Below are 15,166 nucleotides of genomic sequence, written 5' to 3' on the forward strand. Positions count from 1 at the left end.
CTATGGCAGGCTGCAAGAGATGTGTAGATGCCCAGTACCTTTCTAGCAACGAGCAGGTAGAGCACACCTTATCACAAAGAGTAACACTCAGAGAAACAAATTTTCCTCTCCAGCAATGTACCTGCTGCCTCATCCCTAACCTCTTAATGTCATTAAGAGCCAAAGCAGCCTGCTGAATAAAAAAAGCCTCAAAGTTGGTGTCCCAGCAATGTGGATCAGCTCAGGAATGACACATTTCCAGGCAGATTAAAAACAATACACTGTGGGGACAACCCAGATATGAAGCTGTCAGTCCGTTTACATATGGAGATGTATTTTATAAAACTTGAAAACAAAAGCGTCACTCTTTGTGTAGGATATGTCCCCAGTGCTAAAAAAGAGTGCCACCCCTTGCACTGACACCCTCCATATTTCAAGGGAAATGCTCATGTATTGGTGCTGCCCGGAAACTTCTGCTAACATTTCTTTAATGCACTGCCAAGCATTTGTCATGAATGAGAGTCAAGTTTGAAGCAGTCGAACCTGTCAACAGCTCTTGCATTAAACACTCTTACAACCAGCAGATGCAATGGAGTGGGTTTGAAAATGAGGGCGTTTAGCTCAATTGAAACAGTGCTTCATTCTTACGTCAACTGGACTGTCAGAGTCTCAGGTGCTCACTCATTTGGGGTATCCCTCACCACCTCCTGTGAACCTCCTGATCCAGTTTCAGGATCCCTCAACGTTTGCATGGGCAAACTAGCCCCCATGTACAATCAGTAACGGTCAGGTTCGGAGCCTGATTTTTGCAAATCAAGTCAAATGAGATACATCACAACCAATGAAAAATGAACTCGCTTTGAGCTCTGGGCAGTTAGTCGTACACCCAGTCCCTTTCTCAACTCGCCCTATTCCCATGGTCATCCTGGGCCAAGATCCTTCAAAGTCAGTGGAGGGACAGCCATGAAGTTGCCTTAGTTTTGATCATAGAAAAGCAAGATTATGAAAGTCTGGAGGGCCGCTGAACACTCTTGGCTCCCAAAGACAGAAGATTTTTAGTGCAGAGCTAGTCGTTTTACAAGGTCAGATCCCTTATTTATGCTGGATACCAGTGTGTGATACTGGTTACACAGATTAAAGGAATGTGCCAGATCCAATATGGAGGAAAACTCAGGTGGCAAACCTAAGCCCACTGGAGTTTTCTAGGAAAGTTAAAATTCTAAGTGATTCCCAGTGATCAACCCTAATTGTGTTTGGAAATTACAGGCCATGGACTTCAGGCAAATGCATCAAACTCACAGAATGAAACCAGCCACAAACTGATTAAAATAAAAGTGTGTCTGACAAGTACATTTTCACTGTCAAAGCCGACAGCAGTATGAATGATAAATAATCATAGAAACAAGAGAATTCTACTTCAGGAAGTTCTCACAGCTTAAAAAAAGCCCTAGGTGCTGTTCTTAAGTATGACACCAAATCTTTACTACCAATAGCTTTCAGCATCTTTACTTTATAAAGCTTTTGAGACTTTAATGCGCTAATTTCAACATCCAGCATGGATAATCCAGTAGCATCTTCTGACGACCAACATTAAAAGACCACATGCACGTGTCCGTAACTTTGGAGCTTGTCAGAGGGACATAATTCAGACAGTGTCTGCTGGTGGTTCTGCAGCACGTGATCCTGGGTCTCTGGATCTGTCTTTGTAGAGCAATTGGCCACAGACTGTAAGGGGACTTACAGGAACTTTACAGCTCAGCATTCTCAGCTGAAAAGCTGAATCGTTCATCAAAAAGAAAGAACAAGTGTGTTTATATGGCAAACAAATCCCTTCCGGGATGCTCAAGATGCCTGTTACTCAAGGCAGTTGAAGGGAGGAATTCCTGATTTGATTTGATGGACTTCCCTGCCTGCTCTTAGGAGCTGCTGGAGCTGAGGGCTCTCCTCTGAGTCTGCTCTTACTGATTTTAATGAAAGATTAGCGCTCTCAGGAAGATCTTAAAACCTGGGGAGTCCAGCCTTGTGTTACAAACACTGTCACATACTGGCTTGGAGCAGAGGCAAAGCCAGCTCTGCCCCACGGTGTGCCTCCTCTATCGCAGCCTCCGCAGTGCAACAGCTACATCCAATACATTGGGTGTAGGTCTCTTCTCCCAAGTAACAAGCGATAGGACGAGAGGAAATGGCCTCAAGTTGTGCCAGGGGAGGTTTAGATTGGATGTGAGGAAAAATGTCTTTACTGAGAGAGTGGTTAAACATTGGAACAGGCTGCCCAGGGAAGTGGTTGAGTCCCCATCCCTGGAGGTATTTAAAAGACACGTAGATGAGGCGCTTAGGGACATGGCTTAGTGGGTGGTGGTGTTGGGTTGACGGTTGGACTCGATGATCTTAGAGGTCTTTTCCAACCTCAATGATTCTATGATTCTATGATTCTATGATTCTATCCCTTGGACCAGGGTCACAGCGAGGGTGATGCAGGCTGCGGGCGCTTACTGCCCAGACACTGGAGGAGTAAATGGGGTTCACCCAGTAATTTTTCCTACCCATTATGGTCAAGAAGCTTTTTAAACTCTGCCCAGAGGATGCTGCAGTAATTCTGCACTGTTGACACTGGAACTGTAGGAGGGAGGGAAGATTTTTTGGCCTTAGCATATTCTCAATTAACATTGATGGCACAGAATAAAGATGTCATGTCACTTTTTAAAAGCCACTGGTAGAGACATAACAGTGGAGTTACAGATATGTACAGTGCTCAAAACCTTCTTTTTAGTCTATCAGTTCAATGACTAGTCGGTTTAGTCTTTGGTCAAAGTAGGTGGGAGGTAAATTATTCAGGTTTTGCCCAGCTTTTGTACATGAACCAAAAAATAAAAGAAAAATGTCTTGAAATACAGGGCGCTTACTTATAAAAAAGGGGTAGGAATAAGCAAGAAGCTTATTTTCCACCTGTGATTTTTTGCATAGTATGTTTTTTTTCTCTAACTAATAGTCTGCCTTTCATGTAGGACATTAGTTGCTGGGTTAGCTGGGTTAGCAGAAAAACCCAGTGTAAGGCCAGCCATTTTCTGTTTGATGCAGGGATGGACAGGGTTAGTGACATTTGCACCTAATCAAAAATAACGCTTCTTCCAAAGCATTCGTGAATGCCTGCTCATCATGCAAAGAGTGAAAAAAGATTAAGATGAAACTTCATGATGCAAGAGACACAGATGAAAAACTGCCAGTTCCAACATGCGGGGAAAACGCTGGTGTATCTCGCTAGATAGTAATCTGAGAGGCGGATGCACTGTCTGGTTTATGCACAAACTGGAAGAGAACAAGAGCTTCTCCTGATCCTCACTTGTTGTTCTTGTACATATCAGGACACTAATTAACACCAGAAATCTGGACACCTGTCATCTGGCTACTGCATTGCAACCAATGTTTAATTTGAGCCATGATTTACTCCATGAGACCACAGGAGTATACGTCCCAGCAGGTCTGACTCTTCCCATCTAGGGTGGCCTGGTCCCCACCTGAGGCTTTATCAGCTGGCTTCTGGGGCCTCAGTAAGGATCCTTTTCCATATACTGCCTTCATACAAACACGTGCTTGGGTATGTAGGATCTGAAAATTCATTTTTTTACAGGAACATAGAAGATTAAGATTATCTTTGTTCCTTTTCCTGCTTCTTTATGAACACTGTGCTAATAAAACTTGGTTCCTTGGTTACTTCTGTGTCATCACCCTTCAGACATTCTACTCAGAATAGAATAAATACTCAACCAAGGAGCCTTTCTCTCATGTACCTCAACAATTCCTGTCCAGTTCACCTGACAGACCTGGCCATTTCCACAGTATTACCAGCACATGAATCACACTTGCACTGCACAGTATGGAGCACTGATTTCAAGCTCCTCATCCTCTCACATGCACGTCACATGCACATTACAAGATAGTCAGTATGGAGGGGAATGTAATGCCTATACCCTATATTCAGTTGTTGGAACATCGGTATTAGCATCTTTCACAAAGGAAAATGTTTCTTAATTGTTATGAGTTTGTAAAAAACAACAAACAAAAAAAAAAAAATCAGTGGTGTTAAAAAAAAAGTAGCTGTTAGCTGTGGATTTTTAAACTCTAGACACTATACTGTTTAGAGAACTTACCGATTTATTTGTTAGCCAAAAAGATCTCAAGACAAAACCCGGTAGACAAAAATTGGTGTTTCTAGTGCAATATCAAATAGGGAAATGCATGGGGGGAAGGGGAAGTGGATGGCCAACAGGAAGAAGAGGAGGCAAAGGAAATTACTTCTGCACTTTAAATATTAAAAAAAGGATTTTTCCGTTCTATACTTAGATTTCAATTTATAGTAATGTGAAAAACCAAAAGTATTTTAATTCTAAAATTGCAAAACAAAATTTCCCATTAAATTGTCCAGTATTGTAAGTAGGAGGGAAGAAAAACTGTTGGACTCAACCACTCTCCAGTTGAGAGCTTGAAGAAGAAATTAAGAGCTTTGTGAAAAGAAGGAAGTAGCAAACCCAGATGCTTTAAAATAAGCCCTGTCAAAACATCTCAGTCTAGAACAGCTGCTTAAGAAGAATTTATTTCTAATAACACTCTTCAGAAATGTAAGCAGAACAGGAAGCATTATAGAGTAACTTTTCATTTATTGTGAACATCAGCTTAACAATATCCTAATGATACATGCCTACAACAAATGGTGCTGGCATCGCATCGTGAAGGGAGACTTAGTGCATATTATAGCTGTACTGGAACAAGTGAGAAAAACTTTGACACCATTGAATTTGTGTTTTGAAAGTGAAGACATGCTGTGAGGAACTTTTCTGACTACTCATTCCCACAGCAAAACAACAGCACCAACAGTAATACCAGAATAGAAAGTTCAGTGGAAACAACTCAGTTAGCACTAATATATAAAGTAACTCCTATTAAGCCTGACAGTAGACATGACTTAAAGTAACGAAGATACAAGATGCTTATTTTGAACTCCGAAGTTGCCAGCAAATCTATTTCTTGAAAGCCTACAGCAAGAATTATTAAAAATATTGTATTCTTAGCCAATAATTTCCAAATTCTTTTCAATCTTAACCTTTCTCAATTACTTAACCTTCACAATGCCACTTACATGTTTTCTTCTGAAAAGACACCGAACAGTTAAGCAATTTCTTCTTGACCATTCAGCAAGTCAGTGTTCAAGCAGCTAGGAACATACCCCAGGTCTGATGGCTCCAAGCTGCTTGCTCTACCCCTAGACAATCACCCCTGGGCAATTCTGTACCAGCTACACCAGCGAGGTAAGCCTTTCAATGCGCACCCAGTGAGAAGCACTTTTCACCTTCTACGAAGTGTGACATGAATTGAATAATTAAGTTTTTAATGAAAAGCCGCTTCTCTGGTCTAGCTTTGACAAACACCATCTTGCTGAAAATTGCTATCACTGACACCAGTATAAAACTAGTTTCAAGCCTATTTTAATAATAGTTTAACATTAGCTGATTCCTAAATGGAAACAGAAGGTGATTTCCAATCACTTATCGTACACAGCGCTTCCTTGTTACTGGAATTACAAATTACGGAGCCTGTTTTGCAGTTCCAGTCAGCTGAGCTCCTACAGGAGCATCATGCCAAATTCACACTCATCCTCAACAATCCTGCCGTTCCCTGCACAGCAACTTGTGAAACATTGATCTTAATGCCAAAGTCTTCAGTTTCAAATGCATTTCACAACAGATAGGGGATGAAACACACCCCAAGTGATCTTTCTCCTATAAATTGTAAGTTAAAAAGTGCAATTTTCATTTAAACTACAAAAAATTGATGACAAGTTTGCAGCAGTAGAGAGCTAGGAGTTCTTCTAGCAAGAGACCCCTAATTATCTTTAAGGAAATATTTATACTCATTATTCACATGGGAGTGCTTGGAGCACTGTGGTCTCATTTACAGCAGATCGTTTTAGCTTTCTTCATCACTTGCTTCTACTTTTGTTTCTTCCTTTTCTCCTGAGTGGTTGACTTTATGATCAGTAATGGTCTTTTTAGGACTTTAAGAAGCAGATGCTGGGGACTGCATAGACACCTAACAGGAAGGAATCGGAGAGCTTCAAAATAAGTCAAGGCTTGGGTATTTGACAGGCGTCACAGGATAACCCCAGACCTGGAAAAGGTCAAAGTGCTTAAAAGTAGAATGGAGGTGGAGGAGAGAGAAAGAGCTGTTGGGAAGCTGGCTGAGACAACCAGACAGACAAAAGCACCTGACAGGTTTGTCTGAAGAAGTCAGTGCTCACTGTGAGCTGGACATATCAATGTTTTTATTCTATTTTAACCCCTCTTTCTTTAATTCCTTTTTCCTCTTTGTTTGCAAGCAAGAATCCCTTGAGCCTGTATGGCGTCACCTACACCAGTCATCGGGGAGGAGACTGGAATGCTAAATCCAGCTGGACTTGCTGGAATAGACGAGCTGTATTCCAGGGCTTAGTTGAAGGCTGAGGAAATCAAACCATACCACCTGAGAGAAGGAAAAGCACAAAGTCTCATTCCCAATGGAGTGCTACTAGGAAAAGAAAAGGGGAGGAAAACCGTCAGGTGATCTTAGCACCGTAATACCACAAACCAGCTTACAAGACTAGGGAGGCATGGAAGAGTATCGGTTTCTGTTATTTATGTTTAGTTATCAAGTGCCTGCCTCCACCCATTGCTGAAACTGCCACCCTTTAAATATTGTTTTTTATCTCTGGAAGTGAACTTCCAGAGTTCTCATAAACCTATGCAGCGCGTCGACTTCCTAATGCATAGAGTCTGTAGCTACAGTTCCCTCCATTTGTGGAAGATGTTCTATGATTGCACTGTGTAGCCCAATTTAATGAACATGTCCATAAAGCACAGAGATACTTGATTTCAAGGTAGACAATGTAGTGTGCCTTTCCCTTCCGAGGAGCTCTGCCAGACACAGTTAAAGATTAATATTATAAAACAGCCTTCAGGGAGAAATTTTGTCTGCCTTCCTCCACCTAATGCTCAGCATATTTAAAGCACTCTGGATAAAATACTACACGCATCTGGCAGCTAACGTGGAACTTCAGGGCAGAAATTAATGGCTCCATAAAAAAGTTGGGACGTCTGGCTGATTCTGGAAATGCTAAGGAGTTTCTGAAAGGTACACAGGTGATGGAGCAGGTGTAAAACAATGATTTTCTGTGACAGTCCTGTGCAAGAGAAGACATAAAAGAAGCAGATTACAAGTTGTTCTGTTGCTTTCTTGAGAAACTACGAACAGTGGAGAAGGCATCTATTTCAATCACAGCCAAGATCAAAGAAGGTTTCTGCAATGCAAAAAAGGAGCAGTCACTTAGAAATATAATGGTATTTATCTTCTTCAAACAATGTCTTCAACTTGGAGACTTCTCTATCCCTCATAACCAGAGCTGTAAAAGGCCCACTTTTGTGTACCATTCTGTCTCCAAATGTGGTCTGGTTTTCTTTCTGTTTCACTTTGCAATACACCTGCCGGAATTAAGTGATTGGATGATTATTAAGCAGTATGTCCACAGAAGAACATGACGTGTCTGCCTAGTATTTCATGTCCCTGTGCTCTTTCTGAATTCAATTCTTTTCCACGCCTCTTCAGCTGTGGGTAAAGGTGTACAGATGGATTTCAGCATTCTCCAAGAGCACAAAAATCCAGATATTCCAAGTCACCTATGAGCAGCTCCTTAAAGTGTTCAACATCCACACTTGTACAGGGTGGCCGGACACGTGTAATTTCTGCAATCTCAGGTGATGAACAAATTAACTGTCTACAGTGCAAAAACATGTAGAATTATTGAATTCCTTTTTTTAAAGAAAACTATCCTTTTAAACTTCATCACACTTGCTTTCTACGACTTAATCACCCCCAGGATGAAAGACTATCAGCTTATTTCATCCTTTGGCCATCAGGCTAAAGGTGTCACCGATATAAAGGTGTTGCCCAAATAGAGGTACTTACAAATATTGTTGGCTGCTGCTATTTGAGCATTTACTGCTGGTTGTCATTCCTGAGTTGCGAGAAGTATTGCTCCAGGCAGTGAATATATTGTGAAACGCCACTCTACTCAGAGCTATTAAAAACAAGGCTATCAATGTGTCTTATGTTAACATTAACTCAGTTAACTTGGATGACCTCTTTGGCAGTTGAGCAATATTTAATTTATTCTCCCTCCTACCTGCAAGCTGAGTAGGTGTAAACATAGAACAGAATCCTGGTATCTACCCCTCTTAATTTCTTAATACCACAGTGTTTCACAGCTTGCTTGTATTGCTGCCCTCTGCTCGCTCTACAGGATTTTTATCTGTTGGAGATATGCTGCATCAACATTATCTTCCCTGAGGATACACATCAGTCTGTCATGTTGGAATTTATCTAAAGCCTTCTCAATGTCAACAAAGAAACACAGAGAGAAATCCAGTCGTATTAACGTACAATATCTCAGGCTTAGGATTGCTTACTTTATTCCGACTCCTGAACATAAAATGATTACAGGCTGACTTGTATCTTTTTACTCAGTGTATTGCTGTATGTTCCATCAAGAATATAAAATATTTTAAGGGCATCATTTATCAAACGTGTAGCTCGGTGTCAATCACTGTTTACGGCATTAGCAATTCTTATATAAGAATGAAGATTTTTGAAGCTTTCCTTCAAAGTATCCTGCGTGTAATTGGTTAGAAAGTTTAAGCTACTTTGTTTTGAAACATTAAGCGGCTATGGCATTTCACCTGTAATATCACCCTCCTCCAGAGCTCTTTCATGCTCTTTACTTTCTAGGTTCTATGTCAGAATTATCAGACCCTTTCTATGAGTGTCTGTCCTCAGGTTTATGAGAAGAATCATTAAAGCTCTGTCCTGTATTCTTGCCTGTCTCTCCAGAATTTTTTTTATGTGTAGCATACTTTGCTGGTTTTAATTTTCATACAACTGACCCCCTTTTATTCTTCAGAAATTTTCTGGTGCTCTAGGTAGGGGTTTTTTGGGTTCCCTTGCACGTCTTCTGGTTTGTTGTGCAATTTTCTTAATTCCTTCCTTCTCCTATCTTTTTCTCTTAGTTTCTGTAACTTTCAGGATCCCTTCTATGACCAGGTGACCCGCCTAGTGGATGAGGGAAAGGCTGTGGATGTGGTCTACCTGGACTTCAGCAAGGCCTTTGACACTGTCTCCCACAGCATTCTCCTAGAGAAGCTGGCGGCTCACGGCTTAGACAGGTGGACTCTGCGCTGGGTCAAAAACTGGCTGGACGGCCGGGCCCAGAGAGTTGTGGTGAATGGAGTTACATCCAGTTGGCGGCCGGTCACGAGCGGTGTTCCCCAGGGCTCAGTACTGGGGCCGGTCTTGTTTAATATCTTTATTGATGATCTGGATGAGGGGATTGAGTGCACCCTCAGTAAGTTTGCAGATGACACCAAGTTGGGTGGGAGTGTTGATCTGCTCGAGGGTAGGAAGGCTCTGCAGAGGGACCTGGACAGGCTGGATGGATGGGCCCAGGCCAACTGTATGAGGTTCAACAAGGCCAAGTGCCGGGTCCTGCACTTCGGCCACAACAACCCCATGCAGCGCTACAGGCTTGGGGAAGAGTGGCTGGAAAGCTGCCTGGCGGAAAAGGACCTGGGGGTGCTGGTCGACAGCCGGCTGAACATGAGCCGGCAGTGTGCCCAGGTGGCCAAGAAGGCCAATGGCATCCTGGCCTGTATCAGAAATAGTGTGGCCAGTAGGAGTAGGGAAGTGATCGTGCCCCTGTACTCGGCCCTGGTGAGGCCGCACCTCGAATACTGTGTTCAGTTTTGGGCCCCTCACTACAAGAAGGACGTTGAGGTGCTGGAGCGTGTCCAGAGAAGGGCAACGAGGCTGGTGAGGGGTCTGGAGCACAAGTCTTATGAGGAGCGGCTGAGGGAACTGGGGTTGTTCAGCCTGGAGAAAAGGAGGCTGAGGGGAGACCTCATCGCTCTCTACAACTACCTGAAAGGAGGTTGTAGCGAGGTGGGTGTTGGTCTTTTCTCCGAAGTAACAAGTGATAGGACGAGAGGAAATGGCCTCAAGTTGCGCCAGGGGAGGTTTAGATTGGATGTAAGGAAAAATTTCTTTACTGAAAGAGTGGTTAAACATTGGAACAGGCTGCCCAGGGAAGTGGTGGAGTCCCCATCCCTGGAGGTTTTTAAAAGACGTGTAGATGAGGCGCTTAGGGACATGGTTTAGTGGGCATGGTGGTGTTGGGTTGACGGTTGGACTCGATGATCTTAGAGGTCTTTTCCAACCTCAATGATTCTATGATTCTATGATTCTATGATTCTGTAATCAGTTGTTAGTTTAGTGTTATATCTTTTCACCTCCCACCACAATGAGATGGTTTTATATACCAGAGTTCTGAAATTCCTTCAGTTTTCCTCTATATTTTTCCTCTCTTCTACTCATTGACTCTCCCCTTTGAAGTCTGTTCCTCACGTTCGTTTCATTTTTATTTTGAATCTACCTTCAAAAATTTGAAATATTTTCTATTTAACATTCTTTCAAGCTTAACCTCAGCTAGAGAATCAGTTGATTCTCGCATGTAGAATGAAGTTTTGATATTGCAATGTATCTGATTTCCTGCAGGACCGGCTTTTGTGTTCAGCTGGGATGATGCTGAAACCAGACATTCCAGATAACAGGATCATGTCCGTTTGCAAATTCAACCTGTTTTCCCTTTTACTCTTAAATACAAAGCCAGGAATTCCCAATTACACTATCCATACAACTGCTTTATATTCTAGCATTAGGACTAAGATCAAATTCTCCCAGCCTTTCCTCTTTGCCTGCTTTCCCCCCAGTTCTTTATAAGAACCATTCCTTACATCTTCTTGGAAATCCTCCAAAGGGCATGAAAGATTAAAATACAGAGTCCAGATGGCAAGGTGTGTAATCATATGCAGATCATGTTCCAAAAGTACTAATGGCCAAGCTTTTTTTTTTTTAACTTCTCCAAATCCTGTGTAATGTCTTTATTCACCTTGAAGTATTACATCATAAACTTTTCATAGTTCTATACATTTCATTTCACAGAGTTCCATACCAGTATGTTTTCAAATGTTTGCTCTCCCCCTGTGTTACTGGAAGCCATCTGATTTTACAATTAATGTTTATACCCCAGGTGGTCATCTTCAATTTAAGGGCCCCCCTCACACCATCTTTTGCGTATCTGATTTTGCAGAAGGCAATCACTAAGTCACATTAATTTCAACAGATGGCTGATTAACCCAAAATTGGTAAGTTAAAAATCATATAAAGAAGTAAATTAAGATTTTCCTCAGATTTTCATATATCCTTGGAAGTGTCTAACGAGTTTCAGTACAAAAGACATTTAAAAAAAACTTCTGCATATTCCACTAGAGAAAAGGATATTAAGAAAGTTAAAGATGTAAATCAAGGAATTAAAGGAGAAGAAAATTCCGTGTTAAGATGTTTCATCTTATCCTCTAAATGACTGTAAAATTTTCTAGCACTGGTAAAACAACACCATTTCCTCTACCGTCATTCTCAGATATAGCTGAACCATTTCAGCTGAAGCTTCCTAAAGGATTCAGCTTGAGGCAGACACTCAAAAATCAATCTGAATGTTTTAAATTTGGCAAAGGTACAAGCATTTAAGAAGAGGATCTCATACCAGTAAATACTTGGCAATCTGAACTAGAGGCATCCTTATTTGCCCGAGCTGTAACAACCTCCCTGATCAGGCCCAAGCAGCTGTTTCTGAGAAGCCGCTGCATAGCGTTGCGGTGTTGGCTGCACTTCAGTACCAGGTAACGCAGTTTTTATGCACTGCTGTGAATAAAGCAACAGTGATTTTAACTATCAGAAAAATCTTCTTCCCTATCAGCAAAAGTTAGTCTCTCACCAGAGTTGGTGGAAGCTCTGCGCTTCACAAGATTGACAAGAAGACCGGACTGAGCATTAGAAATCGTGCTGTAGGATGGGAGCCGAGTGGTCCCTGATATAACTATTTATTTAAATGGAGCTACAAACCCTTCATTCAGAATTTATTTGGCCTAACAAAAAGGGAAAAATTCACGAGATGACTGACATACAGCATTTGTGTGATTACACACACATTTAAGAAATTTCTTCTGTGAAGGCTTCAAGAAGGACATCGATAAAAACGAGAAAGCCGTAAGCAGCATTGTTTATAGCAGAATAAAAGCTCTGAATTCATTTACTATAGCTTCCTAACAACCATTTGCTTTTAATCATTACCATATTAAAATACTGAGCAGGAAATGACATTAGAATAAATTTTGAATTGATCATGGAAATAAATAAATGGAATTAATTTATTTGCAGATTTCCTCTATGAAAAATACTGCTTGGCGAGATTATACCTCACACGTAAAAGGAATGCTGAAAAATGAGCTTGACATCGGTATGCGGGGTGCAGAATAAAAAAATATGCCGGAGGGAGTTTTGTCCACTTATTAAGAGTAGTGGATTGTAACAAGATTCCTGGAGACTGGCGCTCCTTGCATAAATCACTTGAACAAACACTTTCAAAAGAGGACATCTCAAGTTGATTTACCCTATCTGGATTTAATTTTGAAGTTCGCTGCATACCAGCTGAAGCATCCCTACCACAGAGTTCACAAGGGGAGTTGTCAGGGTGACCTTTTAGTGATGCCGCTCTCTCTTCTGCCCCAACAGAAGCAGGGACAGCCCCAAAGCTGAGGAGAATCTGCTCTTGCAAGCGTTATGCTCTAGACTTCGGTCTCCTGTGGTTCACTCGACACATGCACAGATGGGACACCAACATGAAATCACCACGGAAAGTTTTAACATTTAAAGAGCGCTGGATTAACATTAACACTAAAAGGGAGTCTGGATCTAAATCAAAACTCAGGAGGCCTCCCAGATGGCCTTGACCCAGCGTCTGGCACACACTAATCCCCTTATCACAGATCATCATAGTTGACTGGGGATGATAACTTTTGACATGTTATTTAAAATGTAGAACTGTCAGGGCAGCAGTTCTCATCTCATGTTTTAAATTATCAAGGAAAAAGAGCCCCTCCATGACTTTATAATACAAGCAATAAACAATGAGCACATGAGTTTTCTCGGGTATTTTGATAGGAGCTGGAATGCTCACCTGTGTTAAGTGAAGGTAAGACACGACTTTTTCTGCTTCATACACCTGAGTTTCTGTATTTTAATGCTCTTACCTTCCTAACTAGAAAATTGTCATTTTTATCAAAACAGTTACACTGTTTGGATTAAGCCTAACAGGGCCCTTCTGATTTTTTAATGTATTTTCCATGCTATAAACAACAACAAACAAACCTTCCAAAAGTGTCTTACATAGAGCTGATTTGGGATTAATCTTTTATGGTGTGCTAAAACAAACAAACAAAAATCATCTTGTTATGTCATTCCAAAATTGCAAAGGCATTTTTGAATTTTGGAACTTGAATTGTCAGTTAAAAATAAGGATCATTTTATTATTTTTGTGCGGTGTATCACTTTGTTGATGCTGTTGGCAATTTTTTGCACTTCCAGAATGCTTAGCATTTAGCTCAGTAACATAAGCATCATATATTAATTCCTATAATTGCTTTTAGCTAAATTCTACATATAGATAGCTTCCTTACAGGCTTGAAATAGAGCAAAAATGTAGTCCTTTTAGGGGAATGAAATGCAGAGGATGTATTTGGATTCTGATGACTACCTAGGGTGTTTCATTCAAGATGCAGTATGAAGATGGAGGAAGGTAGTTCACAAGGTTTTGACAGTGTACGGAGCAATCCATTCGGTGTCTTTGTTTTAAATGTATGGGATGCAAATATAAGTGCACTACAATATCCTCCATTCCAGCACTGCAGCTATAGTCACAGATTATTCCTTTTGGCTTGGTACGATTTACCTCTGTTTCACACTGAATGGTTTTTATGTTCCTAATCAATAAATTAGCTCAGTCATTTCAGTTGCAGATCCTTCTTTAAGGTTAACTACTATGAGAGACAACAAATATTCAAGCATGCAGCATCGTGTAGCACTGAATAATGTTTGCAGCTGGCACAGCCCAAACTAAGAGTTTCTATGGAGTATTTTTTAGTTTGTCATGGAAATCTATCCGTATCTATAGAAACTCTAACACAAATGCGCATTCCGTAACTTCCTCAGTACTTTTATTAGAAAAGCTGCAAAGAATTTACATTTTAAGAGCAAAGCAATCATTGTTAAGAGCTTCCCCTCTTGCACTTTGGACACCGAAAGAGCAAATATTAGTCAGGGAACACCAAGAGCTAACAGTGCAGTGAACCACAATAGGTTGCACGCAACAAAACCCAGATACACTCTGCATGGCCTGCGGAAACATTACATATAGCATAACCGTGGTTATAGCCCTGAGTTAAAATCATATAGAGCATGCTGATTTTGTGAAATTGAAAGAAAAACAAACAATAAGACATTTACCTTCCACATCAAGGCACCTAGGTGGGCTATCTGACCAGATAAGGTTATACATGCACTCAAGGAACTCTGCCCCTTCTAGTTTATATCCAGGAAAGCATTGATAATACACCACTGTTCCTACGGGGAAGGAGGACTCGAACTCAGATATGTTAATGTAACTATGAGGAAGAACCAATGGCCTCAGGCAACCTGCAAATTAAGAAGAGGGAGGTATCTTGTATTATAAGGTCGTCTATATTGTATATAATCTTGTATTATCTCAGTCGTCTTCACACATCTTGGTTATAATTCCTAAATTGAGGAGTGCAGTATTTTTCATCTTCTCTACTATGAATGGCATGCCTGCATGATCTCTCTCAGATACATATGCCTCATTATTCTGTTTCAAACCCTTTTATTGTTTAGCCCACATGCTTTGCTAGCGTGGGCTTCACTCTCAGCAAATCCAGGAAAGGTTTACTGAAAATGACAGCATTTTGTTTCACAAACATTCACTGGTTTAGCAGATGGCGATGTCTTCTTGAGGTAGAATCTTTAATAAATAAAGATTGTCATTTATATAAACCATGAGTTTTATTCCTCCTCTTAAAACTGACAGGCATGTAAACCATCTTTAATATTAAAACTGCTCCTGTGACAAAGTGCACACAACTGCAAAAGATTTGCAGACAGAATTAATGATTTTGAAATTCCAGTTTGAGAAAGTCTAAAG

General features: G+C 40.9%; 1 protein-coding gene across 1 annotated transcript in view; it reads right to left on the reverse strand.

Annotated features, from left to right (window-relative positions):
- The window catches only part of SUSD4 (sushi domain containing 4), a gene marked incomplete at its 5' end in the record, with an annotated part of 74,717 nt that overhangs the window by 5,986 nt on the left and 53,565 nt on the right, over positions 1 to 15,166 (reverse strand). Inside the window, one exon of the mRNA XM_076335333.1 lies at positions 14,455 to 14,643. Coding sequence (XP_076191448.1) covers positions 14,455 to 14,643 — 189 coding nt within the window. The remainder of the gene's footprint in view (positions 1 to 14,454; positions 14,644 to 15,166) is intronic.

The sequence above is a fragment of the Aptenodytes patagonicus genome, chromosome 3 (genome assembly GCF_965638725.1).
Source record: "Aptenodytes patagonicus chromosome 3, bAptPat1.pri.cur, whole genome shotgun sequence".
Lineage (NCBI taxonomy): Eukaryota > Metazoa > Chordata > Aves > Sphenisciformes > Spheniscidae > Aptenodytes > Aptenodytes patagonicus.